The sequence below is a fragment of the Oratosquilla oratoria genome, chromosome 12 (assembly GCF_046742065.1).
Source record: "Oratosquilla oratoria isolate Oo_2021 chromosome 12, ASM4674206v1, whole genome shotgun sequence".
NCBI lineage: Eukaryota > Metazoa > Arthropoda > Malacostraca > Stomatopoda > Squillidae > Oratosquilla > Oratosquilla oratoria.
The window spans coordinates 12,303,338-12,326,200 of NC_134788.1; the positions used below are offsets into that span (position 1 = coordinate 12,303,338).

General features: G+C 39.6%; 1 protein-coding gene across 1 annotated transcript in view; it reads right to left on the reverse strand.

The window, feature by feature from the left end:
* Window positions 1-10,793: 10,793 nt before the first annotated feature.
* Window positions 10,794-22,863, reverse strand: part of LOC143030551 (uncharacterized) — a 39,541-nt gene continuing 27,471 nt past the window's right edge. Inside the window, exon 2 of the mRNA XM_076193697.1 lies at window positions 10,794-12,846. Within this exon, the coding sequence (XP_076049812.1) occupies window positions 11,432-12,745 (1,314 nt within the window). The 5' untranslated portion in view covers window positions 12,746-12,846 and the 3' untranslated portion in view covers window positions 10,794-11,431. The remainder of the gene's footprint in view (window positions 12,847-22,863) is intronic.

The window sequence follows — 22,863 nt, forward strand, 5'->3', positions numbered from 1 at the left end:
CTTATGGAGGTCATCAAATAAAAGTACAAGGTCAAATTGATCTTGTAGTGAGGTTTAATAACTATAGTACAAAGCATAGATCTTTCGTTACTGATTGACACTGTACACTCTATTTCCCCTTCCCCTTGGGTTTTTACCCCCCCCCCAAAAAAAAAGGAACTAGTTCATTATAAACTCCCACAATGTGGTTTGTAAGAACATCTTTGCCTCCGCGGGTAAGGTGGGTCCCATCAGAAGCGTAAAGGTCATGACGCCTGGAAAAGAGATCCCAAAGATTAAGAAAGTGGTATCCCAGTTGTGTGCACGATCGTGATATCCTCTCATTGATCCCTATGGCTCTACTGTTCCAACACGAGTCTGCGTCGATCCTCGGGAGGATCCCACAAACTATGTGACGGCTCCCACGTTCCTTCATCTCCTGAAGGAGGACCTTGTATTTCCAAACAAGTTCCTCTGATCTCACCCTACCTACATCGTTACTTCCCGTATGAACAATCGTAACAGTGTTCGTCCGTCTTTGCTCCCTGAGGGTCTGGGTACAATCGGCAATCCCATGGCCTGGTTGACATACAAGATTGCAACGTCGTTTAGTCTTCCACTGCAGGATGTCGTCATAGACTCGCACCATGGAGTCCACCACCACCAAGAACTCTTGATTTTCGGCCACTTCATCCTCCAGCAGAGCAAAACGATTGGCTAGAGCCACCAGTTGCTCCGCAGGGCACCCGCCTACCGAACGCGGGCTCGGCAAACGGGACCCCACGGAGCGCCACTCGCTCACGACAGTGGCAGAAGGGGAAGAAGTGGTATGCTCTTTGGGTTGTGGGAAGGATTCACTCTTTTCACAAAGCTTACTCCTGAGAAGACGAATTTCCTCCTCACACATCCTGAAATGGTCCTCCAGGTTCACACAACCTTCACAAGCCATTTCGCTCCTCCTTCAGCAATACAAACAGCAAAGAGAAAATATACACGAAGCTTACTCTGCTTACCTTATACTATTACTCCTACCTTTGGAATACAGTAACCGAATACGGTTTTGATTCTAAATTAATAGAACACTACACTTTATCTTATATCTGTAACTGTATAGCGCTATACGTATACAATTACAAAAACACAACACAATCACTTGTCACTATTCGGAGATATAGATTTCACAGGTATTCACTAGCTGGTGTCTCTGCAGAACACGAGTTCTCTAGCTGAGGTCACGAAGCAGACTCTAGCTCTCTAGCTGAGGTCACGAAGCAGACTCTAGCTCTCTAGCTGAGGTCACGAAGCAAACTGAGCTTTGTGGAAAAATATTGTAAATACTTATATATAAACTATTTGGGGAGAAAATTTTATAAGCTATTGCTTCCGCTCTCTCCTTTTCAACAAATTAATGTTTGTATGTATATACAGTATGTGCATCTTCAACATGGAAATGTAATGTGTAATATTTTGTTGAATAAACTGTTGAAAATTATTTGACAGAAGAACATTACACAAAAATAGAATACAAGCTTTCGGTTGATTCATACAACCATCTTCCGGTAGTAAAAATGATTACACAGATCAGTATCTATATATGGATATAAGAAGATACTAGGAAAGGTAAGTGGTATTGAACGTTAGGTCAAGAAGGGTGGAGGTTTCGCATTAGCTGGACGTTAGGTCAAGGAGGGTGGGGGCTTCGTATTAGCGGGTGGTGACAGGACGTTTGGTTACTGGAGGACGTTCGCTATTACCATAGAGCCTAGTTGTGTAGCTGTAAAAAAGTGAATGTGTCTGTTTGTATATTGATGATTGGGGTGTATTGTGAGATGTAAATTCTTTCTAAAATATGTAGCTTCTGATGATTGTCGCACTGTTTAAGTATTTTTGTGTTGTTGGCTAGATCTTGCCTGTAGGAGTTTTATTGTGTGCTTGTGTCATGTGTTTGCGTATGCTACCATCACGAGCATGCAGAGTGAGTGTCCTGCTCACAGAGGTAGTGGTAACACCCTCCTTGACCTAATGTCCAGCACCACCTACCTCCCCTAGTGTCTTCTTATATCCATATTTGAATGCCGATATTCACTTACCTGATGATGGTTGTATAAGACAGTCGAAAGCTTGTATTCTATCTTTGTGTAATGTCCTTATGTCAAATGATACCACGGAACTCGGAAACTTTTTGTTTAACCTCGCCTCGAGTTATAAACAATTCATTCGGAAAATTGAGAAAATCACTAAGAAGATAGTAGATACAGAATTAGCTCTGGTCTTCAATCAAACATGTGTACACATACAAACACACACACATATGTGCGGGGATCTGGAGTCTGGGCTCCAATTGTACATATGGGTTCCATTGTGTACAATTGGCTATGTAAGGTTGTGACCAGTTTGTCCGGTTCTCGTAGCGACTGGAGGAGGAGGGGGACCCAGGCAGCTTCGGCAGCGCGGAATACCTCTCCCAATTTCAACCACGGGCAATATATTAAGCTCTTTGGTTAGGGATACAGTGGACAAAAAAATATGCATTGTAAACTACGGTATTAAAGAAATGCATTGATGTTCCTAGGTATCAGAGAGCGAGGAGAAAGAGATCGCTAAAGAGATTCTGAAGAAGATTCAAGAGGAGGATCAAACCCTGGATAAAGAAATCGAGGAAATATATAGAATATGTACATACATACATACATACATATACCAAGGCTTTTTCCCCCTCACAAGGGAGGTAGCCAAAAAGGGAAAGGCATAAAAAATTTCCACCTATTCCATCCCTGAATACACTCCACAGCCCTCCACCCTCCCTCTCATCCTAGCACCTCCTGGATAACGGATCATCCCTGCACCTTGTCCACTGCCCTGGGTCAGAAGCAGTGTCGCAAGACACAGCACATCCACAGCAAGGCCGCTTCATTAAATCGGCAACCCCCCTCTCCGTCCCCCATGCATAAAAAGAGAAGACGGGGAGAAAGCCCTTCGGGCTGCATCAAATTTTGCTCACACATACTACCTTACCCCCCATCCCCCTGCCCATTCCACCTCATGCAATCACAACATCATCCATATACAACCATTCTCCATTCACCCCTGTCTTCTGTCCTCTCCCGTCCTTCCTCAACAGACATTCCCCTCTTCCCCAAAGCCCCCTTCACCCCATCCATCCACCTCATCCTAGGACGTCCCCTCATGTTCACTTCCTCCACATCTGCCTTCCATACCTCCTTTATTAGTCTTTCTTCACTCATTCTTTCCATGTGTCCAAACCATCCCAATATTCAATCATCAACCCTATCTCCCAACTCCCTTTCCACCCCTATTCTCCTCCTCACCTCCTCATTTCTCACTCTATCCAGCCTAGTAACCCCCATCATACTTCTCAGACACCTCATCTCAAACACATTCAAACTCCTTCTCTCTTCCTCTTATGTTCCATGTTTCTGCCCCATACAGTGTTGTTGGCACAATCACTCCTTCATGCAGTCTCCTCTTAGCATCCATTCCTAAATGTCTATTCCTCATTACACTCCTTAATCCACCAAGGCATTTACTCGCTTCTCTCAATCTACATTCTACCTCGACCTTCACTGCACCTTTTCCTGCCACATTTGCACCCAAGTATTTAAAACTATCCACTTCTTCCAGTCGCTCTCCCTTAATGCTCACTTCCAGTCTACTGCCACTTTCACCCTTTGTACATCTCATCACCCTAGTTTTACCCACATTTATCTTTAGCTTTCTTCTATCACATGCTCTCCCAAACTCTGTTACCAATTTCCTCAATCCCTCCTCCGATCCTGCCACAAGCGCAGTGTCGTCCGCAAACAACAGCTGGCTCACCTCCCACTTTTCTCTATTTTCTTTAACCATCTCCAATCCCTGACCCACTACCCTTGCATTCACCTCTCGCACTACCCCATCCATGTATAAGTTGAGCAGTCAGGGCGACATAACGCATCACTGACGAAGTTCCACCTTTACCTCAAACCACTCACTCTCTCTATTCCTAATCCTGACACAAGCTCTACTACTCTCATAAAAACTCTTGACAGCTCCTAGAAGCTTTCCTCCTATCCCGTATATCTGTATAACCTCCCACAGTGGCTTCCTGTCCACCCTATCATAAGCCTTTTCCAGATCCATAAAAGCCAAAAAAAACATCCTTACCTTTTTCTATAGCTTTCTCACATATCTGTCTTACCACAAAGATCTGATCTACACAACCTCTACCTGTCCTAAATCCACACTGTTCCTCACCAATTACTCCCTCTGTTCCTCTCCTAATCCTCTCAATCAAGATCCTCCCATAAGCCTTCCCAACTACACTTAACAAGCTAATCCCTCTGAAACTACTACATTCACACTTGTCCCCTTTTCCCTTGTAAAGAGGAACTATAAAGGCACTCCTCCAGTCCTCCGGCACTCTAGCCTCTCTCCAGCAAACATTAAATAACCTCACCAACTTGTCCACCATCACTGTACCTCCCTTTTTCAGACATTCTGCATGGCATCCATCCAGACCAGGTGCCTTACCTGCTTTCATCATCTTAACAACTGCCTTCACCTCATCCTTCCTTATTTCTCCTCCATTCTCCTCACTCCTCACTCTCATTTTCTTCGCATTTCCCACTGCAGCTATCTTTCCCTCCCTATCCTCCTTCACATACCCAAAAGAAAAACAATATAGGGCACTAGAAGTAAAACTTAGGTCACAAATGATAGCAGAGGAAGTACTATCCAGAACAGCAAAACTAGCAAATAGTGAAAATCACAAAAAACATATGGATAAAGAAATGAGTGAAGAAAAAGAAAAAGGAAAGGAGCTTAGAAATGAAGCGAATGAGAATAAAAAAAGAACCGAGACTGATTTTTTTTTTTTTTTTTTAAGTGGTGGACCTGAGGCTGAGAAAATGGGTATCATGAAAAAGGAAACAAAGCAGACAGAAAAAGACAAGAAAGAAATTAAAATTAGCCTATACCAACATAGATGGAATGATCTCAGGACTGAACGAACTAAATGATTACCTGGCATTAGAAAAGCTGGACATAATGGGAATAGTACAAACTAAAGTAAAAGGGAATCTACCACCTAACACTGTGGGACAAGGCCTATACAACATCTGAATGAAGAATAGAAAGGAAAAACAAGGAGTGGGAGTACTATTTCTGACCAAGAAAGACTTAAATGTGACAAAGTTAACAGAAGGAAAAAACAATGTAGAGTCAATCATGATAATGATAGAAAACAACCAAATGAAAAGTAGAAAATTTGTAGTGTATGTGCCCCCTAAAGCACAGGCCTGGGCAGAACACGATCATTCCAAATTACTAGAAGATATTAAACATGAACTGGTATACTGAAAGTGAAAATACAGTAATCATGTGATTTTAACTCAAAAGAATTATGTTGGGAGGAATGACAGTGAGGGGTGGAGAGGACATATGGGGCAGCATGCTACTTGATATGACCATTGAATACACAATGACTCAATGGATTAAGGAAAATACCAGATATAGAAACAATGAGGAACCTTCGAGACTGGATTTAATACTTACATCAGAACCTGAAACTGTAGACAGAATAGATTATAAAACACCAATAGGAAAGAGTGACCATGTACTAATAGAACTCGAACTAAAAGAACAAACAGACCCACGAAGAAACGAGAAACATAGAATAGGAAGACTAGTGTACAACAAAATGAATTTTGAGAAACTTAAAAAGTTCTTTCGCAATGCAAAATGGGAAAAATCCAAACGAAGAAGCAAGGATGGAAGAGAAATGGAATATACCAAAAGAAACTTATAATGAGGGTGTGACCAAATATGTTCCACAACAAAAGCAAGAAAGAACGTACATAAAGAACTGGTGCAACAAAAAATGTAGTGAAGCCAAGGATAAAAGAGACAAAGCCTGGGAAAAAAAGGAGCAAATGGCAAACATACATCAAACTAAGAAACGATTATGTAAGAATACGCAGAGAAAAAAAAGAGGAATTATGAAAAGGAAATAACGGAAAAATGCAAGGAACAACCGAAACTATTTTATAGATATGTGAACGGTAAACTAAAAAACAAACAAGAAATAGAAAAGCTGCGCCAAGGAAGTCATGAATACACAGAACAAGAAATGGCAGAAGTTATGAGCAACCACTTCAAATCGGTATTCACAATTAAGGAAATAGAGAGACAGAAATCCCCCCCCCCCCCAATGAAGGAAATAACTGTAACAAAGAATGAAATCAGCGACCAAATAAAAAACCTTGGTGTTAGAAAATCGCATGGTCCGGATGGAATTGCAAATTTGATACTGAAGGAATGCATAGAGGAATTAACAGATAAAATACACACTATAATCAAATTCTCACTCAAAGAAGGCAAGGTACTACAAAACTGGAAAAATGCAAACATAGTACCAATATATAAAGGAGGGAACAGGGAAAATCCAACTAACTACAGACCGGTCTCCCTAACAAGCACAGTAGCTAAAATATGTGAAAAAGTGATAAAAATTGATGGGTTAAACACCGTTTAGGGTATTGGCTGCATGTTGTTGTGGCAAAGTAGCATGCAGTTGATACTTTAGGGTCTATATGGGGTGCTCCTACGGACCAGAACCACACATCATTTTGTCTGTGATAGAGGAAGACTCTGCTCACAGAGAAATTATGAAACTTTTATTACTGCTACTGTCCCTCTGTTATGCTATCCCCTAACCCCTTGTTACTGTCCTGTACCATTTCTCTGAATTTCATTTCCTTGTTTCGCCTACCCTGTGGTGGGGGCAAAAGAATACTACCACCAAGTATTTCCACTTGTATCGTAGGAGGCAAGAAAAGCGGGACGGAGATTGGGACCAGGCATCCTTCTCCCTATAGCCCAACAGGGGACATTCCTAAAACAAAGTAAAGGCATAGGAGGGTCTAGGAGTTTTCCAACCAGCACCCTAAGGTTTGGTTCTTTTAATGTGCGTGGATGTGGCACAGATGAGAGTAAAAGGGAAGAGATAGGTAGTATGTTTGTGAGAAGAAAGATGGATGTGTTGGCTTTGAGTGAAACTAAGTTGAGAGGGAGTGTAATTGGGAGTTTATCAGGAGTGAAGAGAGGGCGAGGGAGAGAAGGGGTGGCTATACTAGTAAGTGAAGAGATAGATAAACGTGTAGTGGAGTGGAAGGAGGTTTCTTCAAGGATGATGTGGATGAAGATGAAATTGGGAAAGGAGATGTGGGTTTTTGTAAGTGCATATGGGCCTGGCAGTGAGAAAAGTGTAGAAGAAAGGTAGGTTTTTCGGATAGATTTAAACGAGTGCATAGAGGGATTAGGGAGAAACGTCAATGTAGTAGTATTGGGAGACCTTAATACTAGGGTAGAAAATGAACCAAATGACGGAGTGGTTGGGAAATATGGAGTTAAAGGAAAGAATCGTAGTGGAGAGTTAATGGTGGAGATGTGTCTAGAAATGTGGAGTTCAAGGAAAGAATCGTAGTGGGGAGTTAATGGTGGAGATGTGTCTAGAGAGTTGATGATAGCAAATACAGTGTTTCGGAAGACATTCAAGCATAAGTACACATGGGAGAGGGTGGTGGATGGAAGGGTGGTAGATAGAGCGTTAATGGACTATGTAGTGGTAGATAGAAGTATAATAGGAAGAGTTAAGGATGTACATGTGCTAAGGGGAGAGTGTGGGGGAACATCAGATCATTTCTTGGTGGAAGGTAAGTTGAGAGTGGGGGATAGATGGAGAAAGAGGAAAAAGACAAAAGGTAGGGAGGTGCTTAGAGTTAACTCTTTAAATGAAAAGGAAAGGGAGAAGGAGTACAAGAAGAAGCTGAGAGAGGAGTGGGAGGGAGTGAAGGATAGAGTGGAGCTAGGAGTGGAGGAGGATGGGGATGGTTCAAGGAGGGAGTCACAAAATGTGCAAAGATGGTGTGTGGAACAAAAACAGGAGAAAATAGAAGGAAGGGTAGTGAATGGTGGGATGAGGAAACAAAGAAGGTTGTAGAAAAGAAGCGAGTTTCACAGATTGGTTACAAAATAGGACGAGGGAGTCATACGAGAGGTACAAAGAAAATAAAAGAGAAGTAAAGCACAAGGTAAAGGAGGCAAATAGGAGAGCTGATGTGAAATGGGGTAAGGATATGACAGAAATTTTGAAAGTAATAAAAAGAGGTTTTGGAAAGAAATTAAGAGAGGAAGAGGAGTCGAATCAAGTAAAGAAGAAAAGGTAAAAGGTGCAGATGGAGAGATGATAATGGAAGAGAAGGCAGTAAGGGGAAGATGGGTAGAATATTTTAGGGAGTTGCTAAATGTGAAGGAGGATAGGTAGGGAAAGATAATTGCAGTGGGAAGTGCTACGAAAATGACCATGGTGAGTGAGGAAAATGGAGGAGAAATAAGGAATGATGAAGTGGTCTGGATGGATGCCATACAGAATCTTAAAAAAAAAAAAAAAAAAAGGAGGTACAGTGATGGTGGACTGGCTGGTGAGGTTATTCAATGCTTGTTTAAGAGAGGGTAGAGTGCTGGAGGACTGGAGGAGTGCCTGAATAGTTCCACTTTACAAGGGAGAAGGGGACAAATGTGGGTATGGTAGTTTCAGGGGAATTAGCTTGTTAAGTGTAGTTGGGAAGGCTTATGGGAGGATCTTGATTGAGAGGATTAGGAGAGGAACAGAGGGAGTCATTACTGAGGAACAGTGTGGATTTAGGACAGGTAGAGGTTGTGTAGATCAGATCTTTGTGGTAAGACAGATATGTGAGAAAGCTATAGGAAAGGGGAAGGAAGTTTTTTTGGCTTTTATGGATCTGGAAAATGCTTACAACAGGGTAGACAGGAATGCACTGTGGGAGGTTTTGTGGACATATGGGATAGGTGGAAAGCTTCTAGGAGCTGTCAAGAGTTTTTACGAGAGTAGTTGAGCATGTGTCAGGATTAGAAATGGAGAGTGAGTGGTTCGAGTTAAAGGTGGGACTTCGTCAGTGATGCGTTATGTCGCCCTAGCTGTTCAACTTATACATGGATGGGGTGGTGCGAGAGGTAAATACAAGGGTGGTGGGTCAGGGATTGGAGATGGTTAAAGAAAATGGAGAAAAGTGGGAGGTGAGCCAGCTGTTGTTTGCGGACGACACTGCGCTTGTAGCAGGATCAGAGGAGGGACTGAGGAAGTTGGTGACAGAGTTTGGGAGAGTGTGTGAAAGAAGAAAGCTGAAAATAAACTGGGTAAAATTAAGGTGATGAGATGTACAAGGGGTGAAAGTGGCAGCACACTGGATGTGAGCATTAAGGGAGAGCTACTGGAGGAAGTGAATAGTTTTATATACTTGGGTGCAAATGTGGCAGAAAAAAGGTGGAGTGGATGTGGAGGTAGAATGTAAATTGAGAGAAGTGAGTAAATACCTTGGTAGTTTCAAAAGGTTAATGAGGAATAGACATTTGGGAATGGATGCTAGGAGGAGACTGTATGAAGGAGTGATTGTGCCAACAGCACTGTATAGGGCAGAAACATGGAACATAAGAGAGGAAGAGAGGAGTTTGAATGCGCTTGAGATGAAGTGTCTGAGAAGTATGATGGGGGTTACTAGGCTGGATCGAATGAGAAATGAGGTGAGGAGGAGAACAGGGGTGGTAAGGGAGTTGGGAGATAGGGTTGATTAAAGAGTATGAGGATGGTTTGGACACATAGAAAGAATGAGTGAAGAAAGACTAGAAAAAGAGGTATGGAAGGCGGGTGTGGAGGGAGTGAACATGAGGCGACGCCCTAGGATGAGATGGATGGATGGGGAGAAGGGGGCTTTGGGGAAGAGGGGAATGTCTGTTGAGGAAGGAAGGGAGAGGACAGAAGTCAGGGGTGAATGGAGAATGGTTCTATATGGATAATGTTATGATGCATGAGGTGGAATGTGTAGGGGGATGGGTGGTGAGGTAGTATGTGTGAGCAAAATTGGACACAGCCTGAAGAGATTTCTCCCCATGTTCTCCTTTTCTGCATGGGGGGACGGAGAGGAGGGTCGCCGATTTAATGAAGCGGCCTTGCTGTGGATGTGCTGTGTCTTGCGACACTGCCTTTGACCCAGGGCAGTGGACAAGGTGCAGGGATGACCCGTCATCCAGGAGGTGCTAAGATAAGAGGGAGAGTGGAGGGGAGGGGAGTGTATTTAGGGATGGAATGGGTGGGAATGATTTTATGCTTTTTTTCTTTTTGGCTACCTCCCTTGTAAGGGGGAAAAAGCCTTGGTGTATGTAAGAAAAGTCTATACTAAACCCAAGCCAATTTTGAGTTAGACAAGGAAGATCATGTACAACAAACCTAATCTGCTTCTACTCGAGACTAATAGATATAATAGACGAAAGGGATGGATGGACAGACTGTGCCTTTCTAGACCTACAAAAGGCATTTGACAAAGTACCACACAAGAAATTAATAAGAAAATTGGAATCAAGAGGTGCATGGAAGATTTCCTGAATGAGGGTAGTAATTAGAGACAAATAATCGAAATGGGAAGAAATGATAAGTGATGTTCCACAAGGGTCAGTGTACATCTTTTCCCAAAGCCAAAACAGGTGTTGGAGTGGCAAAGGAGAAGGTTGATCTAACATATAGTGAGTGTATGAAGCATTATTGTGCTACATATCACATCCAAACTGTGAAACAGCTTAGGACTCCCTACTGGAGCAATGTGATAAATTCAAAATACTCACCTAAAAAATTTGGTATAATTCTGATATGACAAAACTAAATAAGATGTACAAAACATAAATCTCCATTCTTTATTTACAGAATATGTACAAACTTTACTTGGTGAATTACTGAGGTTGTTCTGAATATCCATCATATAAACTTGCAAGAGATGCCAAACTTCAGTCCGCTATGAAAGTTCCTGAACCAGTCTGTTCCAAGTATGAAAATCAAGAGAAGTCTGACATCATCCAGAAAAAAAAGTCCAGGATTAATCTTCAACACACTGGATTTTTTCATATACTTCTAAGTTATTTTCAAACATGAAAACATAACAAAAAATAAAGATCCAAAACCTCAGTTGACCTTTAAATAGATGAGGTGAATACCATCATCAACGACTAGTCATTCATATGCATGGACTGCAAACTAATTCAGGTAAATATTCATACTTCATGGGTCTTTACCAGGAGAACAATTAATGTTTTTTGTACATAGAGGACAAATTCCTTACATATTGAACTATATGAATGAATTTTGTTCACTCTTGAATGACCTTACTGCTAAAACAAAAAGAATGCCACACAGGACCTTTTCATCATACAGGTCCTACAGGAATGGCTTCTATCCAATGTCCATCCTCATATGCCTTGTGAGAGAAGTCTTATGCGAAAAACCAGAGTCAAAGGGATCACACTGGAAAGGCTTCTCTCCTGTGGGAGTCTTCATATGCTGTGTGGGATATTCCTTTTATGAAAAAGCGGAGTCACACAGGTCACACTAGAAAACCTCTCCTGTGTGGGTCCCCATATGCATCGCGAGAGAATCCTTTCTTGAGAAAGCTGCAATGCACAGGTCACAATGGAAAGGCTTCTCTCCTGTGTGGGTCCTCATATGATTTGTGAGACCACCCTTATAAAAGAAGGCAGATTCACACAGGTTACACTGGAAAGGCTTCTCTTCTGTGTGGGTTCTCATATGCTTTGTGAGAGAACCCTTTTCTGAGAAAGCAGAATCACATAGGTCACACTGGTAAGGCTTCTCTCCTGTGTGGGTCCCCATATGGTTTGTGAGATGACCCTTTTGTGAGAAAGCAGAATCACACAGGTCACACCGGAAAGGCTTCTCTCCTGTGTGGGTCCTCATATGACTTGTGAGAGAACTCTTCTGCGAAAAAGCAGAATTACACAGATCACACTGGAATGGCTTCTCTCCTGTGTGGGTTCTCATATGGTTTGCAAGAGTACCCTTTTCCGAGAAAGCAGAATTGCACAGGTCACAATGGAAAGGCTTCTCTCCTGTGTGGGTCCTCATATGATTTGTGAGATTATACTTTAGTGAGAAAGCAGAATCACACAGATCACACTGGAAAGGCTTCTCTCCTGTGTGGGTCCTCATATGCTTTGTGAGATTACCCTTTTGTGAAAAAGCAGAATCACACAGGTCACACTGGAAATGCTTCTCTCCTGTGTGGGTCCTCATGTGCTTTACAAGAGAATCCTTTCGTGAGAAAGCAGAATCACACAGGTCACATTGGAAAGGCTTCTCTCCTGTGTGGGTCCTCATATGCTTTGTGAGAGAACCCTTTTGTGAAAAAGCAGAATCACACAGGTCACAGTGGAAATGCTTCTCTCCTGTGTGGGTCCTCATATGGTTTGTGAGATTACATTTTTGTGAAAAAGCAGAATCACACAGGTCACATTGGAAAGGCTTCTCTCCTGTGTGGGTTCTCATATGCTTTGTGAGATTACCCTTTTCTGAGAAAGTAGAATCACACAGGTCACACTGGAAAGGCTTCTCTCCTGTGTGGGTTCTCATATGGTTTGCAAGAGTACCCTTTTCCGAGAAAGCAGAATTGCACAGGTCACATTGGAAAGGCTTCTCTCCTGTGTGGGTCCTCATATGCTTTGTGAGATTACCCTTTTCTGAGAAAGCAGAATCACACAGGTCACACTGGAAAGGCTTCTCTCCTGTGTGGGTCCTCATATGCTTTGTGAGATCACCCTTTCGTGAGAAAGAAAAATTGCACAGGTTACACTGGTAAGGCTTCTCTCCTCTGTGGGTCATCATGTGATGTCTTAGATGAATCATCATATAGCTGTGCCATAGATGTCACACCAGATCGTCTTCATCACGTGACACATATGTCTTCCATGGATAGCTCTTCCAAAGGAATGGTGATAGTTACCCTCCTCCTGGAAAATATGTAATCATAAGATTGACATCTAACTATTTGAAATTGTGCAATACACTGTAATAGGATTGTGAGTGTTGTGCACACAAACCATTTAATATTCAAGTCCCTTTGTACCTAAACCGACCCTTTGTACTTATCAAAATGAAACATAATAGATAGAAATACTAACAGATATGGTGTTATTATACATTGTACTCAACTTTTACATTAGAAATATGCTGAAAACCATCCAATAGCTACATGCATATTCACCCCACCACACAAGACACACACAAGAAACTAATAAGGAAAATAGAGTCAATAGGTAGCATCAGAGGAAAATTATTGGAATAGATGAAAGATTTCCTGACTGGTGGGAAAATGAGAGTAGTGATTAGAGATAAATTCTCAAGTTGGGAAGAAACAATAAGTTGTGTCCCGCAGGGTCTCAATCATGTTTGCCATATACATAAATGACATGGATGAAGGAATAGAGTGTTATATGAATTTCTTTGCAATGTAAAAATATTAAAGAAAGTAAAAAACGGAGGAGGATTGCAACTCATTACAACAAGACTCGGACAAGATTTGGAAATGGACTCAAAAGTGGGAAGTGAAATTCAACATCAAGAAATGTAGTCTAATGGAATTTGGAAAAAGTAAAATCAGAATATCGAGAGATTATAAAATTGGTGAAGAAGAGGTCAAAAAAGTAAACTCGGAAAAAGACCTTGGAGTGATGATCAGCAAAGATATGACACCGGATAAGCATATTAACAAAATAGTCGAAGAAACCTACAACTTATTTAGGTCAATAAAAGTGGCATTTGTCTATTTGGACAAGGAAATTATAAAAAATATTTTAACTACACTAATAAGACCAAAACTCGAGTACACAGCAATACTATGGACACCCAGTACAAGAAGAATATAAAAAATTAGAAAGAATACAAAGAGCAACAACAAAACTGGTACCAACTCTCTCCAAAATGACATATGAACAAAGACTGTCCAAATTAGAATGACCAACTCTGGAACAAAGAAGGGAAAGAGGAGACCCACTATCTATAGAATTATGAAAGGAATGGAAATCTTAGAGAAGAATGATTTATTGAAATGGGATAATGGAAAAACAAGAGGACACAAAAAGAAAATAAAAAAAGATAATTACAGAAGAGATCCGAAAAAAAGCTTCCCACACAGAGTGATAGATACACGAACAAATTAGACAAAGAAACAGTGTGTGCAAACACCATTCAAGATTTTAGATAGAAAATTGATGCTGAAAGATACAAAGACAGGTCACCACGAACATAGCTGCCTTCCCGTATAATACAACTAGGTAAATACAACCAGAATTACTAAAATTTAGCTCTGGCTTTTTCATCATGTCATGAGAATTGGAAGTAGGAAACAGCCCAGATGGCCATAGCAGTCATATTTCAACATAATTCCACAATAGGAAAGAGGCCAAACACAGAGTATGGGATCCAATATATTTGACGTTTCGCCCAGCAGGGCTTCTTCAGAAATAACATACATATATACATACAAATACCAAGGCTTTTTCCCCCTTACAAGGGAGGTAGCCAAAAAGGGAAAGGCATAAATTCATTTCCACCCATTCCATCCCTGAATACACTCCACACCCCACCACCCTCCCTCTTATCTTAGCATCTCCTGGATAACGGGTCATCCCTGCACCTTGTCCACTGCCCTGGGTCAGAAGCAGTGTCGCAAGACAGCACATCCACAGCAAGGCCGCTTCATTAAATCGGCGACCCCCCTCTCCGCCCCCCATGCATAAAAGAAGACAGGGACAAATCAATTCGGGCTGCATCAAATTTTGCTCACACATACTACCTCACCCACCATCCCCCTGCCCATTCCACCTCATGCATCACAACATCATCCATATACAATCATTCTCCATTCACCCCGTAGCATAATGGAGATTGGAAAAAGCAAAAACAAAATATCAGGAAAATATACAATTGGAACCAAGGAAGTAAAGAAAGTAGGATCCGAAAAAGATTTGGGAGTAATTATCACAAACGACTTGTCCTATGATAAACAGATTAACAAAATTGTCGGGGAGACTTACAACTTGCTAAGATCAAGAAAAGTGGCATTTGCATACTTGGATGAAGACATGATAAAAAAAAATATTGGTTTCATTGACAAGGCCTAGACTAGAATATGCGGCGACATTGTGGTCCCCCAGTACCAAAAAGAATACAAAGAAAATAAAAAGAATCCAGAGAGCAGTTACAAAAATGGCACCTGCACTTGCAAACCTATCAGACGAGGAGAGATTGGCTAAACTGGAGTTACCGACACTGGAGCAAAGAAGGGAGAGAGGTGACCTACTGACCATCTACAGAATCATGAAAGGCACAGAGATACTTGATAGAGAGGACTTACTTAACTGAGACAAGAGAAACGCAAGCGGACATGGAAAAACAAAACAAAAAAACATAGCTACATAAGAGAACTGAAGAAAAACAGTTTTCCACATAGAGTTTTGGACACTTGGAACAAACTGGATAATGAAATAGTATGCGCAAAAACCATTCATAAGATTAAAAGCAAACTAGACACTGAGAGATACAATGGCGGGACACCACGAGCATAGCTCCCCTTCCAGGTAAAATACAACTAGGTAAATACACATACATACACACACACACACACACGCCTTCACGCCGTAAACACCTCCGTCGTCGTCGTCGTCGCAGGACCAAGAAGAAGAGGATTTACGACGAAAAAGGAAACCTGATTTGTATTGTAGGGGTGGGAAGTAATCGTGAGTGTCCGAAATGATATCTCTGCAGTGCTAGTCAATTGTATTAACACGAAATTAGCGAAAATGAATGAAAATAACGACTCGAAAACCAGTCACAAACCAGAGCCATCTGGCGTCAGTCTATTGAACCGCGGTGTAAACAAACGCCACTCTAACACGTGTAATAGTGACAAAGATTTCCCAGGATTTAGTAAGTATGAAAGCAAGAACTTAAGTCGATTATTAGAGATAGAGAGAGATATGAGCAAAAATAGGATTCGGTGGGAGAATGAAATTATGGACTTAAGAAAAGATGTCATTGGATTAATAGATTGCTTAGCACAGGCGGTCACGAAATTTCTGACATAAGAAAAACCAACTTGGATCTTACAAACGAGATTAAAGAAATGAAAAGGGATATAAATGAACTGAAGAATGATAACGAAAAGAAGAAAACTAATGATAATAACAATAGCGAAAATTTAAAGCAGGAGGTGAACAATAAATTACAAGAATCGACACAAAAAATCGAAGAGAACCTAGGTGAGGATAGTATCCAGAAAATTAAGAAGTGGAAGGAAAACATTGAAAATAAGGAAATTGCTTTCAAAGAAATAGTCAAGCAGCAAATGAAGGATAATGCAAAAGACACAATCATCCAAGTGATTAACGAAAAAGTTAATTGGGTCAGGGATACAGTAGATAGATTTTTTTTTTATTGTGGTATATGGACTAAAAGAAAAGTCAGGGATACAGTAGATAGAAAAATGTATTGTGGTATATGGACTAAAAGAAAAACAAGGATTGGCGAGGTACATGAGAGAAAAAGAAGAAAAAGAGACAGCAGTAGAAATCCTAAATGAAATTCAGGGGGGAGAAAGAGATGCAGCCATAGACCTGGAAGAGACTTATAGAATCAGTCGCTATTCTAAGGATAGAAATCGACCTCTAAAGATAAAATTAAGGTCACAAATGGTAGTAGAAGACATATTTGAAAAAGTAGGCAACTTGGTAAAGATTGAAAAGTACAATAAGATATGGATAAAAAGAGAAATAAGTACTGAGGAATTAGAAAAAGAAAAGTCACTAAGAGAAGAAGCAAAGGAAAAAAACTTGATGAGAATGGAGACAGAATGCAAAGAATTCCATTGGAGAGTAATCGACATGAGATTGAGACAATGGCGCATCAAAACGAAAAAACCAAGGACAGAAAAAACAATGGAGAAGGAAGAAAATTAGAAGTGGCCTATACTAACATTGATGGATTAATTTCAGGTCTGAACGAACTCAATGATTATCTGTTAGAAGAAAAACCAGACATAATGGGAATTGTAGAGACTAAACTAAGAGGTGAAATACCACCCATCGTTATTGGACAAGGTCTATACAATTACTGGATAAAAACAGGGACAAGAAACAGGGAGGGGGAATCATGTTCTTGGCCAAGAAAGACCTAAACGTGACAAAAATTGCAGAGGGTAAAGGTAATGTTGAACTGATCATGATAAAAGTCGAAGGCAAGAATATAAAAAGTAGAAAGTTTGTGGTGACCTATGTGCCTCCAAAAACGAATGCTTGGAAATAGAACGAACATACAAAAAATGCTAGATGACACAAGAAAATCACTAAATGAGATACTAATGGGTAAGGGTAATCTGGTAATTATGGGGGACTTCAATTGCAAAGAAATTTGTTGGGACAGCATGACAGTGCGAGGAGATGACTTGTGGGTCATGGTACTGCTAGTCATGACCATGGAGTACACAATGACCCAATGGGTCAGTGAAAACACAAGGTACAGAAACAATGAAGAGCCATCGAATCTAGATTTAATATTTACAACAGAACCTGAAATAGTGGACAAAGTCCAATACAAGACACTAATTGGAAAGAGTGACCATGTACTCATCGAAAATGTACTAAAGGAAGAAATAGACATGGGGAGGAACGAAAAGCATAGGAAAGGAAGATTGATGTACAACAAAACAGACTTTGCAAAACTAAAGACATTCTTTCGGAATGCAAACTGGGAAATTTTTTATATTGAAGAGACAACAGTGGAAGAGAAATGGAATATATTGATGGATAATTACAATGAAGGGGTAAACAGGCATGTACCAAGACAAAAGCGAGAGAGAGAGTACATTAAATGTTGGTTCAACAAAAGATGCAGTGAGGCAAAAGACAGAAGGGACAAAGCTTGGAAAAGGTGGAGAAAAGACAAAAAACAAAGCAAATGGCAAATTTATATAAACTGTAGAAATGAGTATGTTAATGTGAGAAGAGAGGAGAAAAGGAACCATGAGAAGGATATTATAGATAAATGCAAAGATCAACCCAAGCTATCGGTATGTGAATGGTAAACTTAAAACCAAACAGGAAATGGTGAAACTACGCCAAGGAAATATAGAATACACAGAAGAATTAGAGATGGCCGAAGTCATGAACAACCACTGTCTTCACCAGAGAGAAAATACAAATTTGGGACGTAGATAATAACAAGCAATCTCCCCACATGAGTGAGTTTACAACATCACAAAAAGAAATATCAGAACATCTATCAAAACTGGACGTCAGAAAATCACATGACCCGGATGGTATTGCAAATTGGATTCTAAAGGAATGCAAAGAAGAATTAATGGACAAAATACACATCATAATAAATATCACACTCAAAGAAGGAAAGATGCCTAATGACTGGAAAAATGCTAACATTGTACCAATATATAAAGGAGGAAACAAGGAAGAACCCACCAACTATAGGCCAGTATCACTAACAAGCACTATGGCCAAAATTTGTGAGAAAATCATCAAGAGTAGATGGGTAAAACATCTGGAAGACAACATATTAAACCCAAGACAATTCGGGTTCAGACAAGGAAGATCATGCACCACAAACTTAATATGCTTCTATTCAAGGCTAATAGACATAGTGCAAGAAAGAAATGGATGGGCTGATTGTGCCTTCCTAGACTTGCATAAAGCTTTTGACAAAGTACCACACAGAAAATTACTAAAAAAAACTGGAACACATAGGAGGAATACAAGGGAACCTACTAAAATGGATGGAGGACTTCCTGACTGGTAGAAAGATGAGAGTAGTGCTCAGGGAAAAATATTCAGATTGGAAAGAGGTGATCAGTGGAGTACCGCAAGGGTCTGTACTGGCACCAATAATGTTTGCTATCTATGTGAATGAGATGGACGAGGGCGTGAACTGTTACATGAGCTTCTTCTTCTTTGCTGACGATGCCAAATTGTTAAGGAAAGTAGAAACTGATAAGGACTGTGAAGCACTGCAAGAAGACCTGAATAGGGTATGGAACTAGAGTCAGAAATGGGAAGTGGACTTTAATACTAAGAAATGTAGCATAATGGAGTTTGGAAAAAGCAAAAACAGATTATCAGGAAAATATACAATTGGAACCAAGGAAGTAAAGAAAGTAGGATCTGAAAAAGATTTGGGAGTAATTATCACAAACAACTTGTCCTATGATAAACAGATTAACAAAATTGTCGGGGAGACTTACAACTTGCTAAGATCAAGAAAAGTGGCATTTGCATACTTGGATGACGTCATGATAAAAAAAATATTGGTTACATTGATAAGGCCTAGACTAGAATGTGCGGCGACATTGTGGTCCCCCAGTACCAAAAAGAATATAAAGAAAATAAAAAGAATCCAGAGAGCAGCTAGAAAAATGGCACCTGCACTTGTAAACCTATCATACGAGGAGAGATTGGCTAAACTGGAGTTACCGACACTGGAGCAAAGAAGAGAGAGAGGTGACCTATTGACCATCTACAGAATCTTTGAAAGGCACAGAGATACTTGATAGAGAGGACTTACTTAACTGAGACAAGAGAAACACAAGAGGCCATGGAAAAAAAACAAAAAAAAACATAGCTACATAAGAGAACTGAAGAAAAACAGTTTTCCACAGAGTTTTGGACACTTGGAACAAACTGGATAATGAAATAGTATGCGCAAAAACCATCATGAATTTAAAAGCAAACTAGACACTGCGAGATACAAAGGTGTGACACCATGAGCATAGCTCCCCTTCCCGCAAAATACAACTAGGTAAATACAACTAGGTAAAATACACACACACACTTTTGTCGGATGGACGGCGAGGATTGGAGTTCTGAAGAAAAAGTGAATTTTTCGTGGACCTCAACACAAAGGAAGTACCTATTGTATTTACAGGGAAGGGGATAACTCGTGGTGTAGTGGGAAAGTGAGGAAAAAGGAGAAGGGGAGGGATTACTGAGGGAAATGGAAGGAAATGAGGAAGGGGAAGACTTGGTCCAGAAGGCCAGACGGCTTGTAAACAAACGGAGGGCCGATGATTTTGGTGATGGGATTAACAAAAATGTAAAGATTGGAAATATAGATAAGAGCAGCACAATGGAAGGTGAGGATTATAATTTCCAGGGATTTAATGAGGGTGTGGGGGATACCAACCTCCCACGATTGACAAGACTAGAGGAGAAACTTGATAAGATGATCGAACATTGGAAAAACAGGTTCGGTAACGTAACCAAGATTACGCAGAGAGTTGAAAAATTGGAAGAACTAGAGAAGGCGAACAAAAATTTAACTAATGAAATAGAAGAATTAAAAAGACAGTTAAAAGAAGTAAAAGAGGAGAATGAAGAATTAGAGAGGAATAATAAAGACAACAAAGAAGCCATAGCATAAGAAGCACAGGGTTGGAAAAAAAATCCAGGAAAACAGTAAAGTTGCATTTACTGACATAATTAAACAGTAAATGGAAGAACAAACTGAAGACTCAGTTGTCAAAGTGATGAGACAGAAGGAGAATATAGTAAGAGACTTAGCATATAAAAAGAAATGTATAATTATATTAGGAATGGAAGAGAAACATAACCTAGATAGAACTTCAAGAATCAGTGAGGAAAAAGAAAGAGTAAGCAGTTTACTAGAATTAGTTCAGGAAGATGAACCTGAAATCATGAAACAAATTGAAGAGATGTTTAGACTCGGAAAGTGTAGTACAGATAAGACTAGACCAATTAAGATTAAATTCAGGTCACAAACGACGGCAGAGAATATCTTAACAAAAACAGGAAAACTACCAGCAAGTGAACAATATAAAAAGGTATGGATAAAAAGAGAAATGAATAAAGAGGAAAGAGAGGAGAAAAGAATGAAAAGACATGAAGCTAAGGGAAAAAACGAGATGAGAACAGAGTTAGAAAAAGAGAATTTCTATTGGAGAGTAGTGAATATGAAAGTAAGGAAATACGACATACTAGAGAAAAACAAAAGGGAAACAGAGAACACAATGGAAGTGGCAGAAAACTAAGAGTGTCTTACACAAATATAGATGGATTAATAACAGGATTGAATGAGCTGAATGATTATCTGAGGGAAAAAGAACCGGACATAATGGGAATTGTAGAAACGAAATTAAAAGGTCCACTACCACCCAACAGTGTAGGACATGATGCATATAATTATTGGATTAGAAACAGAGAGACAAAGCAATGGGGTGGAGTTATGTTCCTGACTAAGAAGGATATAAACGTGAAGTGTGTCACATATGGAAAGAATACAGTAGAGATGATTATGATTGAAGTGGAAGGCAGAGATAAGAAGAGCAGAAAGTTTGTGATAAATTATGTGCCTCCAAAAACAGCCTCGTATATATAAAGGAGGTAATAAAGAAGACCCTACCAACTATAGACCAGTCTCTCTAACAAGTACAATAGCAAAAATATGTGAAAGAATTATAAAAAATTGATGGGTAAAATATTTAGAAGAAAAAAAAAACAATGTGCTAAATCCAAGGCAGTTTGGATTCAGACAAGGATGATCATGCGTCACCAATTTAATATGTTTCTATTCAAGGCTAATAGATATAATACAAGAAAGAGATGGATGGGCTGATTGTGCATTTCTAGACCTAAAAAAAAACTTTTGATAAAGTACCACATAAGAAGTTGCTCAAGAAATTAACTGAAGGAGGAATACAGGGCAAACTGCTTAAATGGATGGAAGACTTTTTGCTAGAAAGAAAAATTATAGTGATAAGAGACAAACACTCAAATTGGGATGAAGTAATAGGCGGTGTTCCACAAGGAACAGTTCTGGCCCCAATAATGTTTGCTATATATATTAATGATATGGATGAAGAAATTGAAAGTTATATGAGCTTCTTTGCAGATGATGCAAAACTATTAAAAAAAGTGAACACGGAAGAAGATTGTGAGTCACTGTAGAGGGATCTAAATAAAGTATGGGAATGGAGTAGAAAGTGGGAGATGGAGTTCAACACTAAATAGTGTAGTATAATGGAATTTGGAAAAAGCAAAAACAGAACAACAGAATCATATACATTGGGAGAAGAAGGAATAAAAAAAGTAGAAAATGAAAAGGACCTGGGAGTCATTGTTATGAATAATATGTCCCCTGAGAAATATATAAATAAGATTTTTGGAGAAACTTATAATTTAATAAGAACAATCAAAGGGGCATTTACATACCTGGATGAAGAAATGGTGAAGAAAATTCTAATCACTCTGATAAGACCAAGATTGGAATATACAGTAACGATGTGGTCACCAAGTACAAAAAAAAAAATTATAAAAAAAAAACTTGAAAAAATACAAAGAGCAATTACAAAATTGGCACCAACACTCAAAACTATCATATGAAGAGAGACTAGCAAAACTTGAACTACAGACACTAGAGCAAAGAAGAGAGAGAGGAAATTTGATAGCTATTTACAGAATCATGAAAGGCATAAAAATTATAGATAGAGAGAATCTGATAAAATGGGATGATAGAAATACAAGAGGACACGGAAAGAAAATCAAGAAAGACAGCTATAGAAGAGATCTGAAAAAGAACAGCTTTCCTCACAGAGTAATAGACATTTGGAACAAGTTTGATGAGAAAGTGGTGTGTGCAAAAACAATACATGAATTTAAAAATAGTTTAGATAAAATGAGATATGAAGACGGGACACCACGAGCATAGCTCCCCTTCCTGTAAAATACAACTAGGTAAATACAACTAGGTAAATACACATATTGTACAGGTATATATAAATACACATATATATATATATATATATATATATATATGTATATATATATAGATAGATAGATAGATATATATAGATATATACATATATACAAATATATATATAAATCTTCTTCTCTTTTCTTTTCTTTATACCTCTCATATGACTCCATCGTCCAATTTTTTAACCAATATGT